General features: G+C 34.4%; 4 protein-coding genes across 4 annotated transcripts; 2 read left to right on the top strand and 2 right to left on the bottom strand.

The window, feature by feature from the left end:
• The first annotated feature begins 4381 nt into the window (after positions 1 to 4381).
• LOC145087309 (WEB family protein At1g75720-like) lies at positions 4382 to 5779 on the top strand. Its single transcript, XM_079025246.1, has 2 exons — positions 4382 to 4582; positions 5034 to 5779. The coding sequence occupies exons 1-2, from the start codon at positions 4442 to 4444 to the stop codon at positions 5511 to 5513; spliced, it is 621 nt and encodes a 206-aa protein (XP_078881372.1). The 5' UTR covers positions 4382 to 4441; the 3' UTR covers positions 5514 to 5779.
• A 143-nt stretch (positions 5780 to 5922) lies between these two features.
• On the top strand, positions 5923 to 10275 carry LOC145087308 (Transducin/WD40 repeat-like superfamily protein). Its single transcript, XM_079025245.1, has 11 exons — positions 5923 to 6124; positions 6230 to 6321; positions 6959 to 7059; positions 7140 to 7240; positions 7336 to 7402; positions 7473 to 7572; positions 7650 to 7763; positions 7849 to 7986; positions 8087 to 8171; positions 8759 to 8808; positions 9913 to 10275. The coding sequence occupies exons 1-11, from the start codon at positions 6118 to 6120 to the stop codon at positions 10054 to 10056; spliced, it is 999 nt and encodes a 332-aa protein (XP_078881371.1). The 5' UTR covers positions 5923 to 6117; the 3' UTR covers positions 10057 to 10275.
• A 1457-nt stretch (positions 10276 to 11732) lies between these two features.
• On the bottom strand, positions 11733 to 13110 carry LOC145089756 (uncharacterized). The gene is made up of 4 exons (XM_079028153.1): positions 12777 to 13110; positions 12548 to 12657; positions 12407 to 12505; positions 11733 to 12047 (listed from the first exon to the last, which is right to left on the bottom strand). Exons 1-4 carry the CDS (start codon positions 13108 to 13110, stop codon positions 11733 to 11735), a joined length of 858 nt encoding a protein of 285 aa, XP_078884279.1.
• A 57-nt stretch (positions 13111 to 13167) lies between these two features.
• On the bottom strand, positions 13168 to 13731 carry LOC145089757 (uncharacterized). The gene has a single exon (XM_079028154.1). The coding sequence runs from the start codon at positions 13729 to 13731 to the stop codon at positions 13168 to 13170; it is 564 nt and encodes a 187-aa protein (XP_078884280.1).
• Between the last annotated feature and the right edge of the window lie 11276 nt (positions 13732 to 25007).

Genomic DNA, 25007 nt, shown 5'->3' on the forward strand with positions numbered 1-25007 from the left:
GACCATACCGACATCTTTACGAATAGATAAGATTCTATTAAGAATGAGTTGTCATATGGAAAATATGGAAGCGTGTCCATATTGGGAATTGAATATTGAAAATCTATGTATAGATTAGAAACTTTTATGCAAAAGGATGTTCAAAGGAATGTACTTTGAGTGAGAGACATCACATCTAAGGAATTGTCTTGTAACAATGTCCGATAGAGGACTTTGTAATATCATTGGCAATAGTCTTTGTGACTTTGGTGCAGTGACATTACGAAAGGATCATTGCATAGAATGTTAGAATCTATCATATATTATAAGTAACAAGAATTTGATATTCCCACACTTATGAAAAAAGATTTGGAGTTGTGAAATAAGAATGATTGGAAATGTGTTCAATTTGATCTATTTCACAAAAGTAAGAACCATAGGTAAACATTGTGTGCATGCTAAGAGCATGGGACAAGTGTAATAATTCAAGTAAGAAGTTGATTACCCGAAACGACAAATAATGAGTAATCGATATGGTGATAAATAAAAAGAGTTTTATTTATACTCAAAGGTTTGAGGCCATATGGGATTAGTATTATTCTTGTGTTTCACATTTACATGTTTTGACTTCCAGAATAATTGAATTTATTAAGAATAATCGAATTATTCGAACGGGCCACAGTCGTTCATATGTTGGAAGTAGATATGAAAGAAGACTGTCGTGAATTGGTGCGTGGATTGTCTAAAAGAGTATTAGACATGAGCAAATGTTTGCTGCAATGTTCATGAGTGCTTATGAATATGATTTGAGCATTAGATCAAACCCACGCTCACTTGGATCACTCCATGAATTGTATCACGAGTGATTGGCGAGACGATAACATCTTATATTCTTGAAACCGAGATGTGTGAGTTGTATCTTGCAAATCGGTTACACATTGATAATATGTAAACACACTAGTAACTTGGTGTTATAAAACATATTGTTGTGTGTGATTCGGTGAGTAAGTGCAAGCAAGCATTGTATCAAAGTTTATCCGTTCCTTTTATCCAAGGTAGGATAAAAGCGATATCTTTGAGCCCCCTCGATGATTTAGTGATGACAAACGTAAATGCTCGGCCGGGCTAGGGCTAATTTGATTTGTTCAATTAGTCAGTCGTCATAAATCGGAAGTCGAGATATAGTACAAAGAGAATGATTTGAAATCATGTCTCATATGATATCTAGAATGGAGGAATATATGATCCCTTATCTAAGGACACGCGTATCTGATAGGATCAGAGTTGACAGCGGCTTTGGAAAGCTACGATTGCAGATCAGGATCTGAAGTCATACGCAGAATAGTTATTAGAATTATCCAAGTGGGAGACTGTTGGATTAGTTTCTAAGTCCATAACTATTTTGGTATGTACTTGACCCGATGGTGCATGGTCCTTTTGGGTTGCCTTCACCAAAGCAACTTGATAAGATGAATTATGGAGAGAAATGATTAAATATGATTTATTAATATATTATGGGAATAATATATTAAAGGAGAAATCATATTTTTTAATTAATATTAGTCAATAATTAATTGGTAATTAGTTTTGTGACTAAAAGAGATTAATTAAAATTAAGGGACTGAAATTGTAATTATAAGATAATTGCAATTTGGGCCATGGATTGCCTTAAATTAAGGAGTGGACGAATTATATGGGAAGCCCATAAGGAAATCATCCAAGGCCCTAATTAAAGGAGTCCATGGGTTGCTTAAGGCTTAAGCATCCAATTAGGGTTTCCTTGTTAGATGACCCTAATTGCCTCATATATATATGGATCCCTTATGACCCAAAAACGTGGACAAGACTTCTCTAGGGTTTGTAGACGTTTTTGGGCAGCCTCCATCCTCTCTCCTCTTCATCCTCTTGCTTATGGTGTTTGTGAACCATTAGAGGAGTGACATTCGTGACTCTAAGCTTTCTAAAGTCAATACAAGGAGATTTGAGATTTTTATTGCTATATAACAATCAAGGTAACATCTTAAACCTATTCTCATGTTAATATGATTACTTGAATGCTAGAATTAGGGTTTATAGTCTTGGATAACTTGCATGTACAATAGAGAAACCTAGATCCAAGCATTAGGGTTTGTATGAGCACATAGGATGTTCTTAGGACCAAAACTCAACAGTTATCACCAGCAATAATCTTGCCTTTCTCACCCACTTCCTTACTACACGTGTCACTCGTTTCTCTATCAAATATCTTGGATATCTTCACTGTTTTTCTTGGCATTGAAGTCATCCTTACTCCCAGCGGCCTATATCTCTCCTAACATCAGCAACACATAAGATTTCCATGTAGTGTAAACAATTGGGGAGTACACACCCATACGCCATTTTATGGAGGTTCACACCTCTAGGCACCAATCATGGGGGATAACACTCCAAACACCATTTTAAGGAACTCCATGCCACTAGGAACCAATCATAAGGAATAACACCCCGATCATAATTTTATGGAGATCTACACCTTTAGGCACCAATCATATAGAATAACACCCTAAGAACAATTATATGGAGGTTTATACCTTTATCTACCAATCATTGGGTATAACACCATAAGCACCATTCTATGGAGGTTCACACATTTGGGCACCAATTATGGGGCTTACCAACCCGAGCACCATTATATGGATTTTCAAAGTTATATTTCTTTCGACTCTCTCGAGGGTGATCATTGCTCTTTCTTCATCGTTTTTTAATACATGTGTCATGATTTCGCCTTATTGAAAGAATGTTTTTTAATGCCTTTCAGACTCCCTTCGAACATCCTCTTTAACCCGATGCTTGATTCTCCATTGCTTTCTTCTTCAAACTATCATCGATAAATACAAGTTCAAATGGTTAGGGATGTAAACAAACCAAACGAACACAAACAAAACTTGTTCTTGTTGTTTGTTTAAATTTAACCAAACTAACAAACGAACACGAACAATAAACAAACATATTTTCTTGTTTGTATTTGTTTGTTTAAAAATTACACTGTTTATGTTTGTTTATTAAGATGTCAAACAAATATAAACAAACAAGCATAAACAAACACAAATAACATAAATATTCAAACATGTAATCATACATAATTAAAAGAGTTATATGTAAATCCTAGAATACAAAACATCCAAAATCATGAAAGACCTCAAATATAAAGATGAAATATGATCTTAATCCAAATATATTCTCGAACAAAAGTAAATGAACGTTTACAAACAAATATAAACGAACGTTTACGGACATAACTGAACGAACGAGAACATTGTTTATGTTTGTTTGTTTAACGAAACAAACAAAAAGTCATGTTCATGTTTGTTTGTTTATATAACAAACAAACATAAACAAACGTTTTGTCTAATGGTTCATCAAATGTTTGGTTTATTTACAACCATACAAATGGTAATAATTAATTAATATAAAAAGTTAACAATAATCTATCTATCATGAAACCTAAATATGTTAAATGTCATATTTTTAAGCATAACATGTCATTTTCTTAGTATTTATTATTATTATTATTATTATTATTATTATTATTATTATTATTATTATTTTTATTTCATTTGATATAAATCTCATATTTTAAAGAGCTTAAACTTTTAATTTTCCATTAAGGAATAATAAAATTTGGAAATTAATTTGAATTAAAAAATTTAACAATACATTAGGAATGTAATACTTTTTTTTATGTTATTTTGATTTGTTAATCTTATAATATACTAGTTTATAACATAATAAGATATTAAAAGTTCCTATTAGAAATGCTATAAATAACTATATATGCTCATTTTGCAACAAATATAGACTATTTAATATATATTTTTATTTTTGTTTATAATGATAATGTATTGTATTATTTTTCCCTATAAAAATCTATTTACATTTCATTATCGTTGTGCAATATACCATGTTGAGTATCTATAAAAACACACGTTGTATTACAAATAAAAAATCTTATGCTAAAAACTGAAATCCAGAAAATTAAAATAAAATATACTATTATTTCGATTATTTTAATATAATTTCTTATTAATAATTATTTCAATATACTTTATCGCTGATGATTATTTTAATATAAAAGTATCATATAATAATTATTATTAAAAATAAATGACCAAGGACCAAGCTGGTGGACAGATTAGGGGGGTCTGATTTCCCTTTCAAATGTGTTACATTTTAGTTATATCACATTATTATATAAATGATTAGTAAGAATAAGATGGTGCAACAACCAAAAACAAAAACATCAACTTCAATTAACAGAATTCTAGTGTAGTGGAAGCCAAGAAATGCTCATAGTTAATTTAATCTTTTTTCTCTCTTATAAGTCTCTCACTATCTCATTGATTTTATGAAACATCTTGTATTGTGTGTTTTGCATGCATGTTGTTTTAAGGTTTATACAACACTAAAACTTGAGTTTCAGAAGATGGACATGAAGGAGGGATTAGTGGTGAGAGGGAGGGTGGAAATTGATACACGAAAACCATTCAATTCAGTAAAAGAGGCTGTTTCTTTGTTTGGAGAAAAGGTTTTAGTCGGCGAGGTTTACGCCCACAAACTCAAAGAGGTACTCTTGTTCCCTAAATTAAAAAAATATGTTTTTTTTTCTCGTATTTTTATTCTAATTGTGCATTATGTTTCTTAAACTACGTAATTTGTTGAAGTACTTCAAAAACATCTTTTGTCATTTTACTTTATTTGATTATTTTGTGCTCACTATTGCATAATAGCAAAAGGTCGACATTTTATATATCATTTTTAAACAAATATGGGTGTAATATAAATACAAGACTTGTATAAAATCATTTTCTTGATCTGCCAAAGGTTAAGTTAACAAGTAAAAAATGGTTGACATTGTAACTTGCAAACCTGTAAGTACAATTAATCCTTGGATATGTAATTGTTTTTATAGTACAAAACTTATTTTACTTGAATTAGTAATGTATCTTGGCCAGATCATTATATGATTCATTGAATTGGGAAGTTATAATTGCTGTGAATAATAATTTTTTTTATAGATGGAAAGTGTAGAAAGGGAAAACAACCAACAACGAACAAAAGTCGGACTCGGAGAAGTAAAACAAACCTTAGAAAAGGCAAAAGACGAGCCAAATTTAATGACTTGTTATCTTACATCGCTTAAACAACAACTTGAAGAGACAAAATCAGAACTCGACCAACTAAAGTCAACAAGAGGATCCAATCCAAATTATCAAACACCCATTAACCTTGAAACAGAAGAGATCAAATTCATGGAAAACCTAATACCAACTCCTATGAAACCATCGACAAATGTCAAAAATGAACCACATGATGATCAACATTTGTTTGAATCCAAACAAAACAATTTGGTTAAGTTTGATGATTCTCCACCAACCAAAGTGATTGTTGAAGTGCCAAAAATGCAAGAGATAAATCCTTCCCCCTTAAAGACCAAGAAAGCTAAAAAGAAGACCCTAATTCCATTACTTAGTGGGATTTTCTCCAAAAGAGGGTGATCAAGAAGAAAGTTGTCAAATTAAGATTTTCCACCCAAGTTTGTTACTTCAACTTGAAAAATCGATTTGGTTTGATTTATTTTCTATCATTTGTAGGTCTCGTATAAGAAATGTTGGAATTTACAAAGCAAAATCAAAAATGAGACGAATCAAACCAATCAACCAGAATGTTTTCTTTCATTCTCTTTGAGTTCTATGTCAATTCCCATTTTGTAATGTATTGGAAATTTATGAAAATTAATATAATACCATTGCTAGAAATTTTACATGCATTTATTATCTTGTTGTCAATAACAATAAAAATAGTCACACTTATGGTCATTATACAGAGTGTGAATTCTTAGACTTTATTGGGCTACATTTTACATGGGCTGAAGCCTTAACTATCTGAATCAAGAAATGAAGCTATCGACTTGACCCATCTACTTTTTCCAAACCACGGAGGAGACGTCAAACGACGGCGACACGGTGGAATCCGGCGGATAAAACCCTTGTTCCGTCTATAGCCCTCGTTTTCGAAAATTGAAGACGTCGTTATATGTTTTGAGAAAATTCAGGTCGAGAATAGAGGTATTCCGATCGCTTTTCCATAAGAAGCTTGTCCATGGCAGGTGAGTAATTTAATCGAATTTGTTTGAACTTGAACATGATAGTAGTGTCTAGTTGATGAAATGATGATGGAATGGGTTGTATGATCGTCTTCGTATTGTGTGTAGGTGGACAAACAGATGGAGAAGACAAGGTATCATTGGAGCTCACAGAAGAAATCATTCAGAGCATGGAAGTAGGCATGGCCTTCCGTGATTATGTACACCTCTCTCCCTATAGATTTCATTTCTAACTAAAAAACTATGGTTAATTCACGCAATTTGCCTTTTCCGACGAATGTAGTATTATAGCGTTGAGATTGGAGCCCTTACTAATTTACAATTCGTAATCAATGCCATAACTGAGACCTATATATAGCTCAATGCCTGCTTCATTTCATCTGCAACATGTAGTTGAAATTCACACAAAATTGTGTGTCTGTGTGTGTGTGTTTGGGGGGGGGGGGGGGTCAAACTTCTATTGCAAAAACACCTACCATATCTTCATCTATATTATCATATATCAGCAACTGTGTTATCATATTACTGTGTTCAATATAATCATATCAATGAATGCATTTTCAACCTCCTGAATTTGTATTGCAATTGAAGTTTATATGCGTTGTTTTCCATATTCTTTTTTTCTGTTGCCATGCTGAGACTCATATAGGAAACTGGTTATTGCTTTTGAGGTGTGCTTAATGTGGTTTTCATTTTTGTTATCATGATTGTTGTATGTAGCTTCTGTTTTCCATGACACTTTCTCGATACATAAGTTCATTTATGGTCATAAACTTGCACTACATTTTTTCATGTCCTTTAAGCAAAACACTGAAACAAAACCTTCATTTCTTGCAGAATGGTAGAATAAGTTCAATGGATTTTCACAGGACATCAAATTATTTGGTGACTGCTAGTGATGATGAATCCATTCGCCTCTATGATGTATCTAATGCAACGTATGTCATATGTTTTATGTCTATAAACTTTCTTGATTTTCTGTTTCTTTTATTTGCATTGAATAATCTCTCATTCACAGATGTTTAAAGACAATCAATAGCAAAAAATATGGTGTTGACCTAGTTTCCTTCACTTCACACCCCACAACTGTTATATACTCCTCTAAGAATGGATGGGATGGTTAGTATATCTATAATTTCTATATCATTATTGTTTTTACAGGTGTGCAATTTACTAATTACTAGTATTTATCTTTATTTCATTCGCTAATGCAGAATCTTTACGCCTTCTTTCCTTGCATGACAACAAATATTTGCGCTACTTTAAAGGTCATCATGACAGGTATGCCATTTTATTTTCATGTAATTTTTTTATTATATTACTCAATATTTTGTGTTGGTGTTTCTTCCAGGGTTGTATCTCTTAGTTTATGTGCTCGAACAGAATGTTTTATATCTGGCTCTCTTGATAGAACTGTTCTTCTTTGGGATCAAAGAGCTGATAAATGTCAGGTTGTCTTAATGTATATGTATGTATGTATGTATATATGTATGTATGTGATTGATGCTGATTAAAGATTTGGATTTAGGGACTTTTACGTGTGAAAGGAAGACCAGCTACAGCTTATGATGATCAAGGGCTTGTATTTGCAGTTGCTTTTGGAGGATCTATAAGGATGTTTGATTCTCGGAACTATGAAAAGGTTAATAATTGGAAGTTGTATTTTGTTTTGTGAAATTAAAATTTTGAAGTGATGAGTAATTGACTTAAGTTTTTGTCTCTTGAAGGGTCCTTATGAAATATTCTCTGTTGGTGGAGATGTATCTGATGCAAATGTTGTGAAATTTAGTAATGATGGTAGACTTATGCTTTTGACAACTAAAGATGGCCGGATTCATGTGCTTGATTCTTTTCGTGGCACACTTGTGAGTATCTTTACTATATCGAAATGTTATTGATTATTTCACTTTCTAGTTATAACTATTGTGGATGTTTTACTGATGAGATTTTTTATATTTTGTGCAGTTGGGCACGTATAATGTAAAGCCTGTGTCAAGTGATTCCACCTTGGAGGCCTCTTTTAGTCCCGAGGGAATGTTTGTTATATCAGGTAGTTCAGAAGTTCTACAAGAGCATCCCTTTTGTTACATAAGGACTAGACAGGACAAAACAGGTTGTACTGTGTTTGACATGACATGTAGTGTACTGGGATTGATGTTAGAAGGACAAAAGTTGCAATTTTTTGTCACACACCCAAAAAAAGTGGAACAAGATTGGACATGGATTTGTTCTCGATCTCTCGTTTGTGCAAAAGACGTAAATGCCCTTCTCATTCTCATTATCGGAAATAGCACTAGAAAGACTGTCTCGTCCAGTCCCATGTCCCATGTATAACAAACACAGCCTTCGGCTGTGTTTGTTAAATGGGACTAGACTGGACGGGATTAGACAAGTTTTCTAGGGCTATTTTTGATGATGAGGATGAGAAGGGTATTTACGTCTTTTGTACAAATGAGAGACCGAGAACGAATCCATGCCCCACCTTGTTCCACTTTTTTTAGGTGTGACAAAAAATTGCTACTTTTGTCCTACTAACATCAATCCCGTTCCACTGTATGTCAAACACAGTACAACCTATTTTGTTATGTCTTGTACTTTACAAGGTCGGAGGGACTAATCAGACTGTTGGTTTTGCAGGTTCAGGTGATGGTAGTGTCTATGCTTGGAGCATTCGGAGTGGCAAAGAAGTATGACTCACTAACTCTTTTAAAAATTGCACCTTCTCTCCACACTCTCCCATAATTTGAAAATAATAATAATATAAAAAATTGAGCTTAGAAAGGAAAAGTATAATTCAGACTTCATATTGCTGCAGTCCAGGATTCTGTGTTATCTCGTTGCCATGATTAAACCGTGGTTTTATGCCCTAACTTAATGCAAAACCATCTCCTGGAATTTCATAAAATTCAGAATTGATAAAACAAAAAAGTAGTTTATTGGGGGGTTTTGGACACTCATCATCTTTATTAACAAGAGTATACAACGTAAATATTAAAAAAAAAGGATAATCACTAAAATGACCAACCGGGAGGTGATCGAGCACCTTTTGAATAATTATCACAAACTAACCATCAATTTTACAAGAAAAAGGATTTTGCAAAATTACTTTTTGTTTTTTGCGAAAGTACCTCATGAATGGTCTACCACTAGAATTGAGCAAAAAAAGGAATTTCAGAAACAAATGAGATATCTGCAAAAAAGGTAATTTCCGCCAGAAAAAATCATCAAAGAAAAATGAATTTCACAAAAAAAAAGGGATTTTGCTAAAAAGTTTGTTTCGTGGCGGGAAGTGGGAATCATTCATAAAGTATTTTCGGCAAGTCTTTTTTTTTTTTTTTTTTTTTTTAAATTTTTTTAAATTTTTTAATAATTAAAATGGACGGTTATTTTGTGATAAATGTTCAAAAAATGGTCGTTAGACTAAGCACCTATTTTGGTCATTTTAGCACTTCATCCCATAAAAAACCATTTTATTCACACAAATCCCCAAAAAAAAAACAATACTTGGGAAACCGCGACACTTGCAAAAATTGTGGAATATTTATACGTAAAATGGTTATTTTAAGAGCTAAACCCAACATGATGGTTAAAATTGTTTTTCAAACTTACGAAAATGGTATATTAATATTGGTGCACTTTCACTTCAATTAACCTAGAGCCAATAGTCTAGAAGGCTAGCATCATATGAGATATAAATCAGACCCAAACCTGTTACACTAGTATTTAAGAAGGAGTTCAGTCCACATTGGAAACATACAGTTAATGAGACTTAATTTTACGGTAATTTACAGGTGGCTAGTTGGCTGAGCACCGAAAACAACCCCCCGGTAATAAAATGGGCTCCTGGTAGTCTAATGTTTGTTACTGGTTCTTCTGAATTGTCGTTTTGGATCCCGGACTTATCAAAATTGGCAGCTTATATTGGAAGAAAGTAGTACATAAATTTGAGCGTGTGTGACTTTGTGAATTATTAAAAAAATCATAAAGATATTATGATTGTAAAAAGAAAAAAAAAAGATACAGCGTACTGCACTCGATGTTTTTTAACCTTACGTAAGGGTAGACAAAGTGAAGGTAGAAAAGGCAGGAAGGAGTCATACGTGTACTTGTACTTTAAGTTTATATGAAAATGGTAATTCTTTTTTTATATACAAGAGCTTTGGTTTAAAAGGCTTTCAAATGTGACGCCATCAAGTTTCTCCAGTTTATTACTAGATAACATTAACTATCTTGGATCATCATTATGCTTTGACGTACTTCCCTCATCATTTTGGATTTAAATAGACCGAATTTGTAAATTGTTGGGGTTCTGTTGATCTCTTGTTAGGTTATTCTTTTTGCTTAAGAAAAAGAAAACCTATCTACTACGTTAAATTTTAGAATTATTAATTAAAATATCACATTGGGAGGTATTAATCTGTGTTATGTCATCAAACAACTAAATTTTTTCAGGCTTTAAGAGAATAACCACAGTGATTGTGAACATATCAGAGTTTATAACTTGTGAGAATGCTTTGTTGATAAAAAACAACTCTAATAAACTCACATGTTTAATTTATTGTCCCCACTTGATACAACTCCATAATTGTTGGTGCACCACTTTTTATCTTGTGAGAATTCATGTTTTGTTCGTTTCCGACATAACATTTAACTGTGCATACCAGTCATAATTTTTTCTTCGTTAAAGAGTCGTTGGATCATCTATTTCTATGTCTATTTATAAGAGCGCCAAGGCTATATTTTTACATACTTCTCTCATTAATGCAATGTGTTTTTTTGACTTCTTTCGAATTGTTGGTCATTCGTTATGATATTGATTCGATTTTCTTTCCATACAACAAAAAAGTATTTCCTTCTAAGTTGATACCGTTGTGGTTGATAAAATCATGAGTAAATTACAGTCTTGGTCCATGTGGTTTGTACGAAATAACACTTTTGGTCCTACTATTAACTAAATAACACCAATGGTCCTTATTAATGGTATTGATAACACCATTGGTCATCTGAATGTAACCTCGTCTCTTTTTCTCCATCCATTGGCAACCGTTGGGCAATTAGAGGGGTAATTTTGTAAATCACATCACCATTCACTTCACTCTGTGCTATAATAACTAATAACCCCATCATTTCTTCTCCCCTATCCCTGATACTTGAAGATATGCAGTTGTAGTAAGCCAACGATTGTGATGACTTCATGGATCGACACTCCTGGTTGCAGGTTTTGGTGTTGTGGGGGTACAAGAAACAAAGAAACAACTGTGGCTTCTTGGGTTGGCTTGACCGTCCGACATGTCCATGATCTGTTGAGGTGATTCCTGGTTTGCTTCTGTCAATGAATGATATGAGGCGTCAAGTGACTGAAGGTAAGAGCTATAAGTGTCTGTTCTATGGATAGTGGGTTTTCTTTATCATTGCATCAGGGGCGGAGCTTGAACGATTCATTTGGGGGGCCGAAAGTAGTAGAAAACTAAATTTAACGTTTTTACACATAAAATAACCATTTTTTTTTTCCAGCAATTAAACACCAAAATACCTATAATTACGGTTCTTATACATAAAAAAACCAAATTATTTTTCAGCAACTAAACACCAAAAATACCTAAAAGAAGAATTACAACTCAGCCTGACGACCTTTAAGGTCTTTAAATTCATCAATTACTGATTTCGTATCAATGTTTTTAGCAATTTCTCTTTCTATGTAAACCACCAAGTTGTTTGCGAGAAAATCATCTGACATCTTATTGCGAAGGCGGTTCTTGAATATTTTCATTGCTGAAAAGCCTCTCTCTGTTGTTGCGGTAGAAACCGGAAGTGTTAAGATTAACCGAACCACTCTATCAAGCAAATAATATGTCTCACGTTTCTGAGTTTCTACAAGACCCTTACATAGGTCAGCAATAGTTGATACACCACTTAGCTTGGGATTCTTTATCATATCGATATTAAAAATCTCCAATTGATATCGTAATTGAATTCTCTCTTACTCCGTAAAATCTTTAGGATAATACTTTTCAACGAGAAGACAAATATGATCAATGTTAATCACTTTAGGGTGTTCTTTTGAAACTAAAGTAGAACTAAGACTTAACAACTCCATCGCTTGATCATTGAATCTATTATTCAACTCATGTAATCGTTTGTCCAATGTAGATGTAAACAAATCTACTCGATAAAAATGTTCAAAAGTAACATGATTATCGTTTTTTGAGGCCGGTATCAAGTAGAAGTATATGGAGCTTTCCCATCCGGCATATCTACTTGATTTTTCTCACAAAATAACTTTACCTGTGCAAATAAAGAATCCCATCCATTGTTCCTGAAATCATTTAGACTCTCCTTTGTTGCTGAAACTAACTCCATGACATTAAGAATATCTTGGGATTTCTTTTATAGAGCTTGAGAAAGTATATTAGTTTTTACCATTACTTCTTTCATCAAGTGAAGAATAAAAACAAACTCAAATGATTTCAGGAAACAGTAAGCTGCATCAGCATCTCCGCGTTGAGAATAAGTAGTAGATACATCATCAATTATTCCTTAGAGAACAACACGAGTACAATCAAACATGTTAAGCAAACTGCAAATTGAACGAAAATGAGAACCCTAACGTGTATCACCAGCTCTTCTTAATGTCCCACTTGATTCAATCCTTTACCTGATTCGATTTCACCAAGTTCCAATAAATGTTCAATCTCAGTTGCCTTTGCCTTTTGTAACTCATCATGTCGTTTACTAGAAGCACAAACTACATTAATTATAAAAATTAAGCTTGTAAAAAATTGGTGTATAGGAATAATTTCCCTTGAAGCAGCCACCAATGCTAGTTGTAATCTGTGAGCAAAGCAGTGAACATAATACGCATAAGGACAATCCTTAAGAACAAGTGCCTGCAATCCATTCCATTCCCCTCTCATATTACTAGCACCATCATAACCTTGGCCACAAATTTTACTAACATCAAACTGATAGTGCAAAAGTTGGGTCCACATATTTGTTTTCAAGGTTAATGATAAGGTGTCCCTAACATGAACCAAATCCAGGAACCTTTACTGTATGATCCCTTCTGCATCAACAAATCTCAAAACTATGGCCATTTGCTCTTTTTTAGACTCATCTCGTGACTCATCAACCATGACACAAAAGTATGAATCCCCGACTTCACTACGAATATGCTTCCGAACTTTATTTGCAATAATACTAAGAATTTCTTTTTGAATATCTCCAGAAGTATACTTTGAATTATAAGGAGCATTCTCTAATGTAACATTTGCAACTTCATCATTATAAGGTGCTAGAAGTTTTAGTAGTTGAAGAAAATTACCTCGATTTTTGGAATTAGGCGTTTCATCATGGCCTCGTAAAGCACAAGCTTGGAATGTCAACCAACGAACTGTGTCAATTGAAGCTTTTAATCGTAAACGATTCTTCAGTATTTGTGCTTCATTTTGCTTCACTATGATATTTTCAATGTGTGTTGCTTGATTCATCAAGTTTTCAGCAAATGTAATAGCATTTCTATGTTGTGAACAACCTAAGTGCTTCAAGAATGCAAACTTTTTCCCATCATTAACTTTTTTTCCAATTGTCAAATCCTTTAACAGTAAATGCATCGTAACCATTGCACACACTTGGCTTATCATTAAATATATAACAAATAAAACAATAAGAAGCATGTGTTGTTGGAGAATACTCTAACCAATTAGGGAAAATGTTGAACCAAGAATATTGGAATCTACGAGGATGTCTCTTTGAACCTTTAGCATGATATTCTTGAAGACGTATTTGAAAAGGTCCTAAAGTCATATATGTAACGCCCGTAGATCAGGGCTAGTCAATTAGAGACGATAAGCATCAAAAATGACTTTTTTATGGAAGATTATTTAGAAGGATTAATCTTAACTAAGTTATAGTATATGTCACAAGGTTTCCGTGCATATAAAGAACGCCGAAATCCGAGTTATAACGAAGAAGTTATGACTTGTCGAAGTTTCGCGACAGAACCAGCACGACACAGCGCGACGTAAATAGTGAATTTACGTTAGAGTAATATTTGGCCTTAGTGATCTAAATGAAAGTCGTAGAGTTCATTAAATCGAGAGCGTGCATAAAAAGAACGTTCAAATCTGACTTCGTATGAGGAAGTTATGATTTTTCGAAGTTTCAGCATTAGCAGTATGCAGCCCAAAACTCGAGATTGAGGTCGAGTGATATTTAGCCAAAACTTTCTAAATGAGAATTGAATATCTCATCAATAGTAGTCCAACGATAAAAAGACAGACGAAAACGGAGTTCAGATGAAGGAGTTATGAATTTTGAACGGAGTTTTCCTGTCCCGGCCTACTAAAAATAATATATTAATAATATATTAAAATTAAAGTCAAAATTAGCCAACGAAGTCTAAATGAAAGTTGTAGATCTTGTTTTTACATACGCGTGGATATAAAGAATGTCGAAAACGGAGTTCGTATGCGAAAGTTATGAATTTCTAAAGTTCGGGGCGCGAAACCCCAAAATTGTCAGAACTCACGAGGTGAGCATTAAGTGGATCACGAGGTGAGCAGATGATGGACGTCTTCCAGGGCAAGTGGCCATGACGAACGCAATGACGTATCGAGCTCACGAGGTGAATATTAGAAACTCACGAGGTGAGAATTAAAAACTCACGAGGTGAGTTTAGCATTTTCCATATAAATAGAATTCAAGGGGCAGCCGAGTTTGGTTGCTCATCTCTTACTCTTCCACTCCCAATACTCTCTCTAAGCCCTATTTTAACCCCCGAAGCCCCAGTATCATCCCGAGACCCGAAGCGAGTCCCGAAGGCCGAAGATCCCGAGAAGAAAAGAGTTTCCGAGCCGAAGCTCTGCTCGCGAGAAACCCGATTTTTGTGAAGATCTTCCAGATCTACTGAAGAATACTACTTCTGCAAGCCGTAGTGCTGTCCGATCATCTTCTGATCAAGTGAGTGTGTGGTCACTTTCATCTTACACATAGATATGAAGTATTTTATAAAATACATGCTATGTGTATAATATAAAGTTGTTTATATGTGTGGGTGTATAGTCCCTTTCATAAACACGAGTATAATACAAGTATTGTTTGAACGTATTAAGTATATGTTTGGGTGAGTGTGTAGTTACTTTCTTCTTACACATAAATACAAAGTATTTACTATGAAATACGTGCTATGTGTTTATATATTATTTGTCTATTTGAGATGGGCATGGAATTGAAGTTTTATATAGGTTTTAAATGAGTTAAACTGTATATATATTTTATCTCTACAAATATGTTGGGTAGAACATGGGTAGACGAAATAGTTGGTGTGTGATGAAGGATGAGTTTGAGGATGAGACGAAAGATAAACCTCGGTAGCTATGGATTTAGTACTGTAAAGATAAGCCTCGGTAGCTATGGATTTAGTACTGTATATAGATGAAACTTGGTAGCTATGGATTTAGTACCGTATAGACGAATGTTGGTAGCTATGGATTTAGTACTGTTAGATAGACGATGATAGCTACGGACTTAGTACATGTTAGATAAATGTTGGTAGCTATGGACTTAGTACCTACACCGGTAGCTATGGATTTAGTACCCGTTGAATGAACTATAGCAACTATGGAATTAGTGCTTTACGAAAGAACCTTGACAACTATTGTCTTAGTGCCTAATAAAGAATCTTGGCAGCTATTGTCTTAGTGCCTATTACGGAGTGAACGAATAGATGACTCTTAGGGTAGACCGTTAGGAGTAAGCAAGATAATGGGGATGAGTAATCGGAATGATCGTTTGATGATTGAATATATATATATATATATATATATATATATATATATATATATATATATATATATATAAGATATAATATTGTGGGCTGAAAACCCTATATGCTCACCAGGCTCCCAAGCCTGACCCACTCAGTTTTGTTGTATTATAGGTAGTGGTGCGAGAGCATAAGTTGGATGACTTATCAAGATCTTTTGATATTAGAACAGTTGTGATATGTAACTGTTGTATGGTCTATTTTATATTGTTTATGCTTTTGGTCTGTATCGGAACATGACATCTTGAGATTTTGTTATTTAATGAAAATACATTTCTTTAAAGAAATGCTTTGATAAATTCTTATCATATGTTGTTTTGGGAACAAATTCCGCAACTTTTTTCTATAAACGATTACTCTGATTTTAAAAACAAAGCATAAACAAATCAAGCTTTTCTGGCCGTGAAATTGGGGATGTCATAGTTGGTATCAGAGCATTAGTTTAAGCGAACTAGGAATTTGTAGGATTTCTAGACTTAAACTTAGAATGCTAAGTAATGATCGTGAGGAGTGTGTCTAAAATATGTTAGGTAGTACACCTAAATTGACACAAGCACTAGTTTATTTTAGGAATGATGCCTAAAATGCTTTTATGTGCTAAATGTTATATGTTTTCCATATATGATATTATTTGTTCGGATCTATGGTTTGTTGCCGACCGGATCTGGAAACCTTATGTGTGTAGGATTCTAAGCGTATGATTACGATATTAGAACTAGCATGTAAACGATTCGGAGTGATAAGGATGATTTAAATATCTACCGTGGATGAAGATCTAAATTCACCTTATTCGGTGTGTAGATCAAAAATGTTAAGAACCAGAAGTGGAGTTGGAAATGTGAATGAAGACAGGAATCAACCACCAGTGATTGAACAAATACCTGTTGTAGCTGCTGCACCCGAGCCAATAACGATGGCTGGTGTACAAATGATGATTCAAACGATGTTGGATCTTCAGATGGAGGAGACCAGGCGGTTGCTTCAACAGAATCGTGAAGAACTGTCCATTCAAGTGGAAGAGCCCGAAGTGAATGAAGGGCAGTCAGAAGGAGGCAACTACAGTGGGACTGTTGGGCAAGTAGAACCCCCAGTGGCAGAAAGGAATGACCCAAAAAGGGAAATAAACAGGGATGGGCATATGTATAAGAATTTCTTGTGTGCCAAACCGCCAAGTCTTTCTGGGAGCCCAAAGCCTATAGAGATTATGGACTGGATCTCCGAAATGGAGATGGTCTTTGAAAGTTGCGACTGTAGCAACAAACAAAAGACTGTCTTTGCAGTTAGACAACTGAAGACTGGAGTCTTGAGCTGGTGGAAGTTACTGGCAGATATGATCCCTCGAGGGGAAGCCTTGAGGATGTCTTAGGAATCATTCCTGGAGCAGTTAAAGATGCAGTACTGCTCAGAGATAGATCTGATTGATTTGAACAATGAGTTCCAGAACTTGAAAAAGGGGAAAATGAGCATTGGTGATTACGCTACTACGTTTATCGAAAAGATGAAATTGTTTCCATACTTGGTGCCGACTGAGCTCGCCAAGATCGAAAAATTTGCTAACGGATTGCCATCAGACTTTGGCCCAACGGTCAAAATGGCAAGTACGTTGAAGGCAGCCGTTAGAGCTGCTAAGAATGTCGAGACTCAAATAAGAGAGAAGGGTCTAGAGAAGGTTGAAGTTGTCGAGAAGAGAAAGTTAGAAGGAACTTCAGGTTCTAATGAGAAAAGAAAATTCTCGAAGTCTGGAGGAGGAGGAAGAGATGAAGCAAGGTGGTGCGATAAGTGCAAGAAGAAGCACTCATAAAAATGTGGTGCAGAGGTGACATGTTTCAAGTGTGGAAAGCATGGGCACTACGCCGATGAATGTATATTCAACAAAAAGGTGTGTTACAGATGTAACGAAGAGGGGCACTTCAAACAAGACTGCCTAAGGAAAAATCAAGCAGCAAGGCTAGAGGCACTGCCAAAGCCAAAGGCAAGAGCATTTCAAATGATCCTTGATGAAGCAGATGGCAATGCAAGGAATCAGGAATAAGGATTTTATATCTAAAGATCAAGTTATAAAGTAACGATATGAAAAGTAACATGTGGTGTAGCCTATTAGAGGCATAGTATAGGGTGAACTTGAACTTTTGTGTAATAGTTTCAAGGAAATAATATAATCCCTAGTTTTGTTATCTGGTGTGTTGAATGATTGTATGAATTTTCTTGTATGGTGACGTGGTCGACTGCGAGACAATACTTGGGACGAGTATGAGTAGGTGTGAAAGGTAGTAGATGCATATACTACCGGAAGTACAGGACTCGCACTTGGATCAGGGAAAGTCACAAGGTTACCAAGAAGCTAGTAATTGATTCCGTTTTGTTCAAGTGTGTCATTACCCTTGTTTCAGTAGTGACTAGTAAGATGGTTGTTATTCCGACCCTAGTGGTCATATCAAATTGAGTCCGACTACGGTGAGTATGTTACATGGTTCAGAGAACCAATTTTCGAGGTAACATCCGACGTAAGTCAGAAGATTGAAATTAATACGATCGATTGTATCGCGCTCGTTGTTAATGAAGTTTGTAGCTAGAAATGCTACATGCTGAAATGTGATTATATCACATTAGAATATGAATGAAGGTATATTCCATTCTGGAATTTAACTCTAAAAGACATGAGTCTAAGCATTGCATCATGCGATGAGAGGTCATTAGAACACGACCCATCGGTCTGTTACATTAGATAAAGGAAAGTACTTATCCTAAGAAGAAGAAGGAGTCCTCAATAAGGATTTATTTTGTAACTCGAAGGTTACAATTGAAAGTACAACATAGTATGAAGAGCAGATGTAGGATTGAGCACTACCTGCTACCGAGAAGTCCAAGAGTTAGATACTCTTTCGAGGAAACATAGAACTTACAACTATTACCTAGGATGAAGAGATAATGTATGGAATCATTATACAAGTCCTATATCGTTGATGATTCCAGGACGTAATCATCCTAAGGGGGAGATAATTGTAACGCCCGTAGATCAGGGCTAGTCAATTAGAGACGATAAGCATCAAAAATGACTTTTTGATGGAAGATTATTTAGAAGGATTAATCTTAACTAAGTTGTAGTATATGTCACAAGGTTTCCGTGCATATAAAGAACGCCGAAATCCGAGTTATAACGCATAAGTTATGACCTGTCGAAGTTTCGCGACAGAACCGGCACGACACAGCGCGACGTAAATAGTGAATTTACGTTAGAGCGATATTTGGCCTTTGTGATCTAAACTAAAGTCATAGAGTTCATTAAATCGAGAGCGTGCATAAAAAGAACGTTCAAATCTGACTTCGTATGAGGAAGTTATGATTTTTCGAAGTTTCAGCATTAGCAGTATGCAACCCGAAACTCGAGATTGAGGTCGAGTGATATTTAGCCAAAAATTTCTAAATGAGAATTGAATATCTCATCAATAGTAGTCCAACGATAAAAAGACAGACGAAAACGGAGTTCAGATGAAGGAGTTATGAATTTTGAACGGAGTTTTTCTGTCCTGGCCTACTAAAAATAATATATTAATAATATATTAAAATTAAAGTCAAAATTATCCAACGAAGTCTAAATGAAAGTTGTAGATCTTGTTTTTACCTACACGTGGATATAAAGAATGTCGAAAACGGAGTTCGTATGCGAAAGTTATGAATTTCTGAAGTTCGGGGCACGAAACCCCAAAACTGTCAGAAGTCACGAGGTGAGCATTAAGTGGCTCACGAGGTGAGCAGATGATGGATGTCTTCCAGGGCAAGTGGCCATGACGAACGCAATGATGTATCGATCTCACGAGGTGAATATTAGAAACTCACGAGGTGAGAATTAAAAACTCACAAGGTGAGTTTAGCATTTTTCCCTATAAATAGAATTCAAGGGGCAGCCGAGTTTGGTTGCTCATCTCTTACTCTCCCACTCCTGATACTTTCTCTAAGACCTATTTTAACCCCCCGAAGCCCCTATATCATCCCGAGACCCGAAGTGAGTCCCGAGACCCGAAGCGAGTCCCGAAGCCCGAAGATCCCGAGAAGAAAAGAGTTTCCGAGCCGAAGCTCTACCCGCGAGAAGCCCGGTTTTTGTGAAGATCTTCCAGATCTACCGAAGAATACTACTTTTGCAAGCCGTAGTGCTGTCCGATCATCTTATGATCAAGTGAGTGTGTGGTCACTTTCATCTTACACATAGATATGAAGTATTTTATAAAATACGTGCTATGTGTATAATATAAAGTTGTTTATATGTGTGGGTGTATAGTCCCTTTCATAAACACGAGTATAATACAAGTATTGTTTGAATGTATTAAGTATATGTTTGGGTGAGTGTGTATCTATTTTCTTCTAACACATAAATACAAAGTATTTACTATGAAATACGTGTAATGTGTGTATATATTATTTGTCTATTTGAGATGGGCATGGAATTGAAGTTTTATATAGGTTTTAAATGAGTTAAACTGTATATGTATTTTATCTCTACAAATATGTTGGGTAGAACATGGGTAGACGAAATAGTTTGTGTGTGATGAAGGATGAGTTTGAGGATGAGAGGAAAGATAAACCTCGGTAGCTATGGATTTAGTACTGTAAAGATAAGCCTCGGTAGCTATGGATTTAGTACTGTATATAGATGAACCTTGGTAGCTATGGATTTAGTACCGTATAGACGAACGTTGGTAGCTATGGATTTAGTACTTTTAGATAGACGATGATAGCTATGGACTTAGTACCTGTTAGATAAACGTTGGTAGCTATGGACTTAGTACCTACACTGGTAGCTATGGATTTAGTACCCGATGAATGAACTATAGCAGCTATGGAATTAGTGCTTTACGAAAGAACCTTGACAACTATTGTCTTAGTGCCTAATAAAGAATCCTGGCAGCTATTGTCTTAGTGCCTATTACGGAGTGAACGAATAGATGACTCTTAGGGTAGACCATTAATAGTAAGCAAGATAATGGGGATGAGTAATCGGAATGATCGTTTGATGATTGAATATATATATATATATATATATATATATATATATATATATATATAAAAGATATAATATTGTGGGCTGAAAACCCTATATGCTCACCAGGCTCCCAAGCCTGACCCATTCAGTTTTGTTGTATTACAGGTAGTGGCGTGAGAGCATAAGTTGGATGACTTATCAAGATCTTTTGATATTAGACCAGTTGTGATATGTAACTGTTGTATGGTCTATTTTATATTGTTGATGCTTTTGGTCTGTATCGGAACATGACATCCCGAGATTTTCTTATTTAATGAAAATACATTTCTTTAAAGAAATGCTTTGATAAATTCTTATCATATGTTGTTTTGGGAACAAATTCCACAACTGTTTTCTATATACGATTACTCTGATTTTAAAAACAAAGCATAAACAAATCGGTCTTTTCTGGACGTGAAATTGGAGATGTCACAATATAAGCTCGTCTTACTTATTCCCTTAAATTAACCGGATATTCCCATATTTGTTTTGTTTAGCGGGATCTCTTTCTACATTTTTAAGATCCACTTCATTAGGATTTGATTGTGTAGCTTCAAAAATATCATTCTCTTGTTGATTTTCATGTTCTTGCGGTTGTGGCTCACTTGTTGAAGCTTTGTGACATTTACTTTGTTGACTTTCATTATGAGTTTCTTCATCATCATTCTTTCTTTTGAAAAAAGAATCAATGGTTTTCATCTTTCCCATGAAATTGTAAGCTTTGTATGATTGTATCTATAAAAATCAAAATTGAAATCATAATCTCATATTGCAAAATTCTGAATTCAATTAACCAACAATGTTCCTAAATCCTACAAATTTTATTTATGAGAAATCATTTAACTAACAATGCTCCTAAATCCTAACAGTCAAAAATCTAATCAATTAACTAACAATTACATGATATAACATAATTGAAAACAATCAAACATTGTTGATTTTGATTTAGAAAAAAATAATCAAACAGTTAAACATATATGAAATTAATCCTAAATCCTAACAGTCAAAAATCTAATCAATTAACTAACAATTACATGATATAACATAATTTAAAACAATCAAACATTGTTGATTTTGATTTAGAAAAAAATAATTAAACAGTTAAAGATATATGAAATCAATCATTGATTCCAATAAGGAAAGGGATGCATGGCAGTTAAACATAATTGAGATGAGAGATTATGATTTTTTCATTGGGAAGACAAAAAAAACCTGACTAAGTAACAGGGGCGCATGGCAGTAGGGACGCAGCGACAACAATGGAGAATCCACTCTTCAGCGTGCAGCACAGCAGGTCAGCAGCAGATTGAGGATCCCTTCTTTTGTTTCATTCGGACTATTGGAAAGCATTGGGGGGGGGGAGCCTAATTTTTTAATGTATATGGCTTAATATAGATAAAAAAACATGGGATATGTGGACTTCTAATAAAAAAAATCAGGGGGAGGGGGGCAAAACCCCTCCTGGCCTTATATAACCTTCGCCCATGCATTACATATCTCCTTTCTATGTGATGAAGGTTCAAGTGATGGTTGATAAATGATGGTTTTTGGGTATTAAGTTAGGGGATTTGTTTTTCTTGTATGATGTAAAATAAGGTTGTGGGTATGGGATGGTATCTGTTGTGTAATAGGGTTTTCGAGAGGGGTTTAAGATGTATGTAATGGAAACTGAATCCTTTATAAAATACCTTATGTTCAATCAGTGGAAATGAAAAGCTTAAGATAATGTATCTATGTTTAATTATGTTAATGTGATTTATTTATTGATGTTTCTTTATTCAATGGATTGAAATGTTTCTCTATTTGTATGAAGTAATAAGAATGAGTAAATGATAATGTGTGTATATGCAATGCAATGCAAATGTGTGTATATTAATAAGATTGGGCAGATGCAAATATGCTGATAAGATACATTAATCTAAAGAGATTGAATATTTTTGTGTTTTAGCAATGTACTTTCATACTTCCGACAACCTGATCTTCAAGTTACTTAATACAGTAGGCATAATATGGATCAATCTAGTCTAAATACAACTGTTTATTATAGCATCCTACTTTCATTTCTTTTATTACAAATTGATTTTTCTAATTGTTGATATGATGATTGAGTGAATCCAAATAGACTAAATATATTAGTGTTTTAGCAATGTACTTTCATAGTTTAGAAAAATTGATCATTAAACTTACTTAATACAATGGACATAACATAACAACCAAGTCACAATTACATATATCATACCAAAAGACTTACATTACAAATGTAAGAGAGTTAAGTTATACATTCTAGAAAAAAGGGCTACTGATATCCACATATGGATGGAATCCATAACTTAACTAACCAAAAGAATAGTGTTCATTACATGACTCTATAAACCTAACAACATAACTTAACTAGCCCAACATTACCACTTGCACCAGAAATACCACCTCCTTGATCTTTACAAGTCCTTGAATTATGTCATGTTTTCTTGTATTTTCCACAAGTTATAGCAATATACTTCCTTGGTAACTTTTGTGGTTGACTACTAGACTGCTTATCAATACCTATCCTCCTTTTTAGGTCTACCAACCTGCTAGCGCACATAATGAATACATTAAACCATAAATACTAGATTAATACTAATTTGAAGGTTAGATTTTATTTACATGAACATGATGTTTGGGGGGGGGGGGTGTTCAACATAGTTGGGATGTCACACTTTAGCCATATTTCCGTACCATTTATTGGATCAATCTTAAAAGAGTACATTTGCTTCTATGTACTAAGCTTGTGAAATGGATGCACCTAATGTTCCACTACTCCAACATCTTCATTATTCTCTCCTATATCATACAGTGCAATAACTGAAGGTTTGTATCAATCGGATACACTCAAGTATGAATAATGAACAACAAACAAAGAACAAAGAACAAGATGATCAAAAAGATACTTTCACTAAAAAAGAGAGTTCTCAAAAAGAGAACAGGTCACAAAGACGGAAGCAAGCTCTATTAGGGTTTAACCCTAATAGTATAATATATACGTTTACAGAAAAGGAGACCCCACTATTTTAGGGATGTATACTAATCTATGTAAAGGTCTGATCCTAATCACTAAGATTATGGATCAGACATCTATTCTATATATACAAAGAATATCGTCCTAATATACAAACGATCGCTAAGATCATTGGGTTCACGCTGTCGCTGATCATGATGATGCTAGCGGTGGTGGATAACGTGTGGTGTTTGACTCATTAGATCATAAGGTGTGACCTTATAATCTCCCACTATCTGATGATGTCAAAAATAATCTTCAATAAGTTCTCCAACATTTTCTCCCCCTAAGAGTAATAGATTTATTGTGGTTTCAAAAACACCCCACCTGAGAAAATGAATGTGTTTGAGTATAAGGTTATCCTTCTTTTGCTCTCCCTTAGATTCAACTCACCCTTAGATAGACAACAACTGAGTTTTGCTCCCTCTTAGATGTATAACCATCTTCTTTCAAGAGTGTCTACTATTATATGAATGATCAAATAACATCATAACAGAACTTAACATTTCTCCCCCTTTTTGACATCTGCAACATAGAAGGATTGAAGAAAGCAGTCAACGTATCAGAGTTGTATTATCAATGGATCAAAGTTGCAATTGAAGAATGAGAGAGATTTAGATTTCTCTTGATAGCATGTGTTTGTGATATCATTCACTAACATAGTATTACAAAGTCTAATCATCGTATGGTTTTATACGCTGAATCATTAACTTCTTTTCTTATAAGAAAAAAGGGCGAGAATGCGATGATGTGTGTAATACATTCTGGTACAAAATGTACCCATTGGCACAAAGTTTTCGAATTCTCATCAGTGTCTGGCTTCATATGCCAAATCATAAAATTCTAAAGAAGAATGTATGGCGATAATAGATTGGTGCGTGTGATAAGCTACGACACATAGCCTAATTATGAACAAAAAATTTTCAAGCTCTCAGCAGCGTATGATATGTTACGTTGAATCATAAAGCTCTTAACATGAATTTAAGGACAAAAAGGGATTGGTGCGTGT

Source organism: Lactuca serriola, chromosome 2 (assembly GCF_051521515.1).
Source record: "Lactuca serriola cultivar US96UC23 chromosome 2, Lser_US96UC23_V15, whole genome shotgun sequence".
Taxonomy (NCBI): domain Eukaryota; kingdom Viridiplantae; phylum Streptophyta; class Magnoliopsida; order Asterales; family Asteraceae; genus Lactuca; species Lactuca serriola.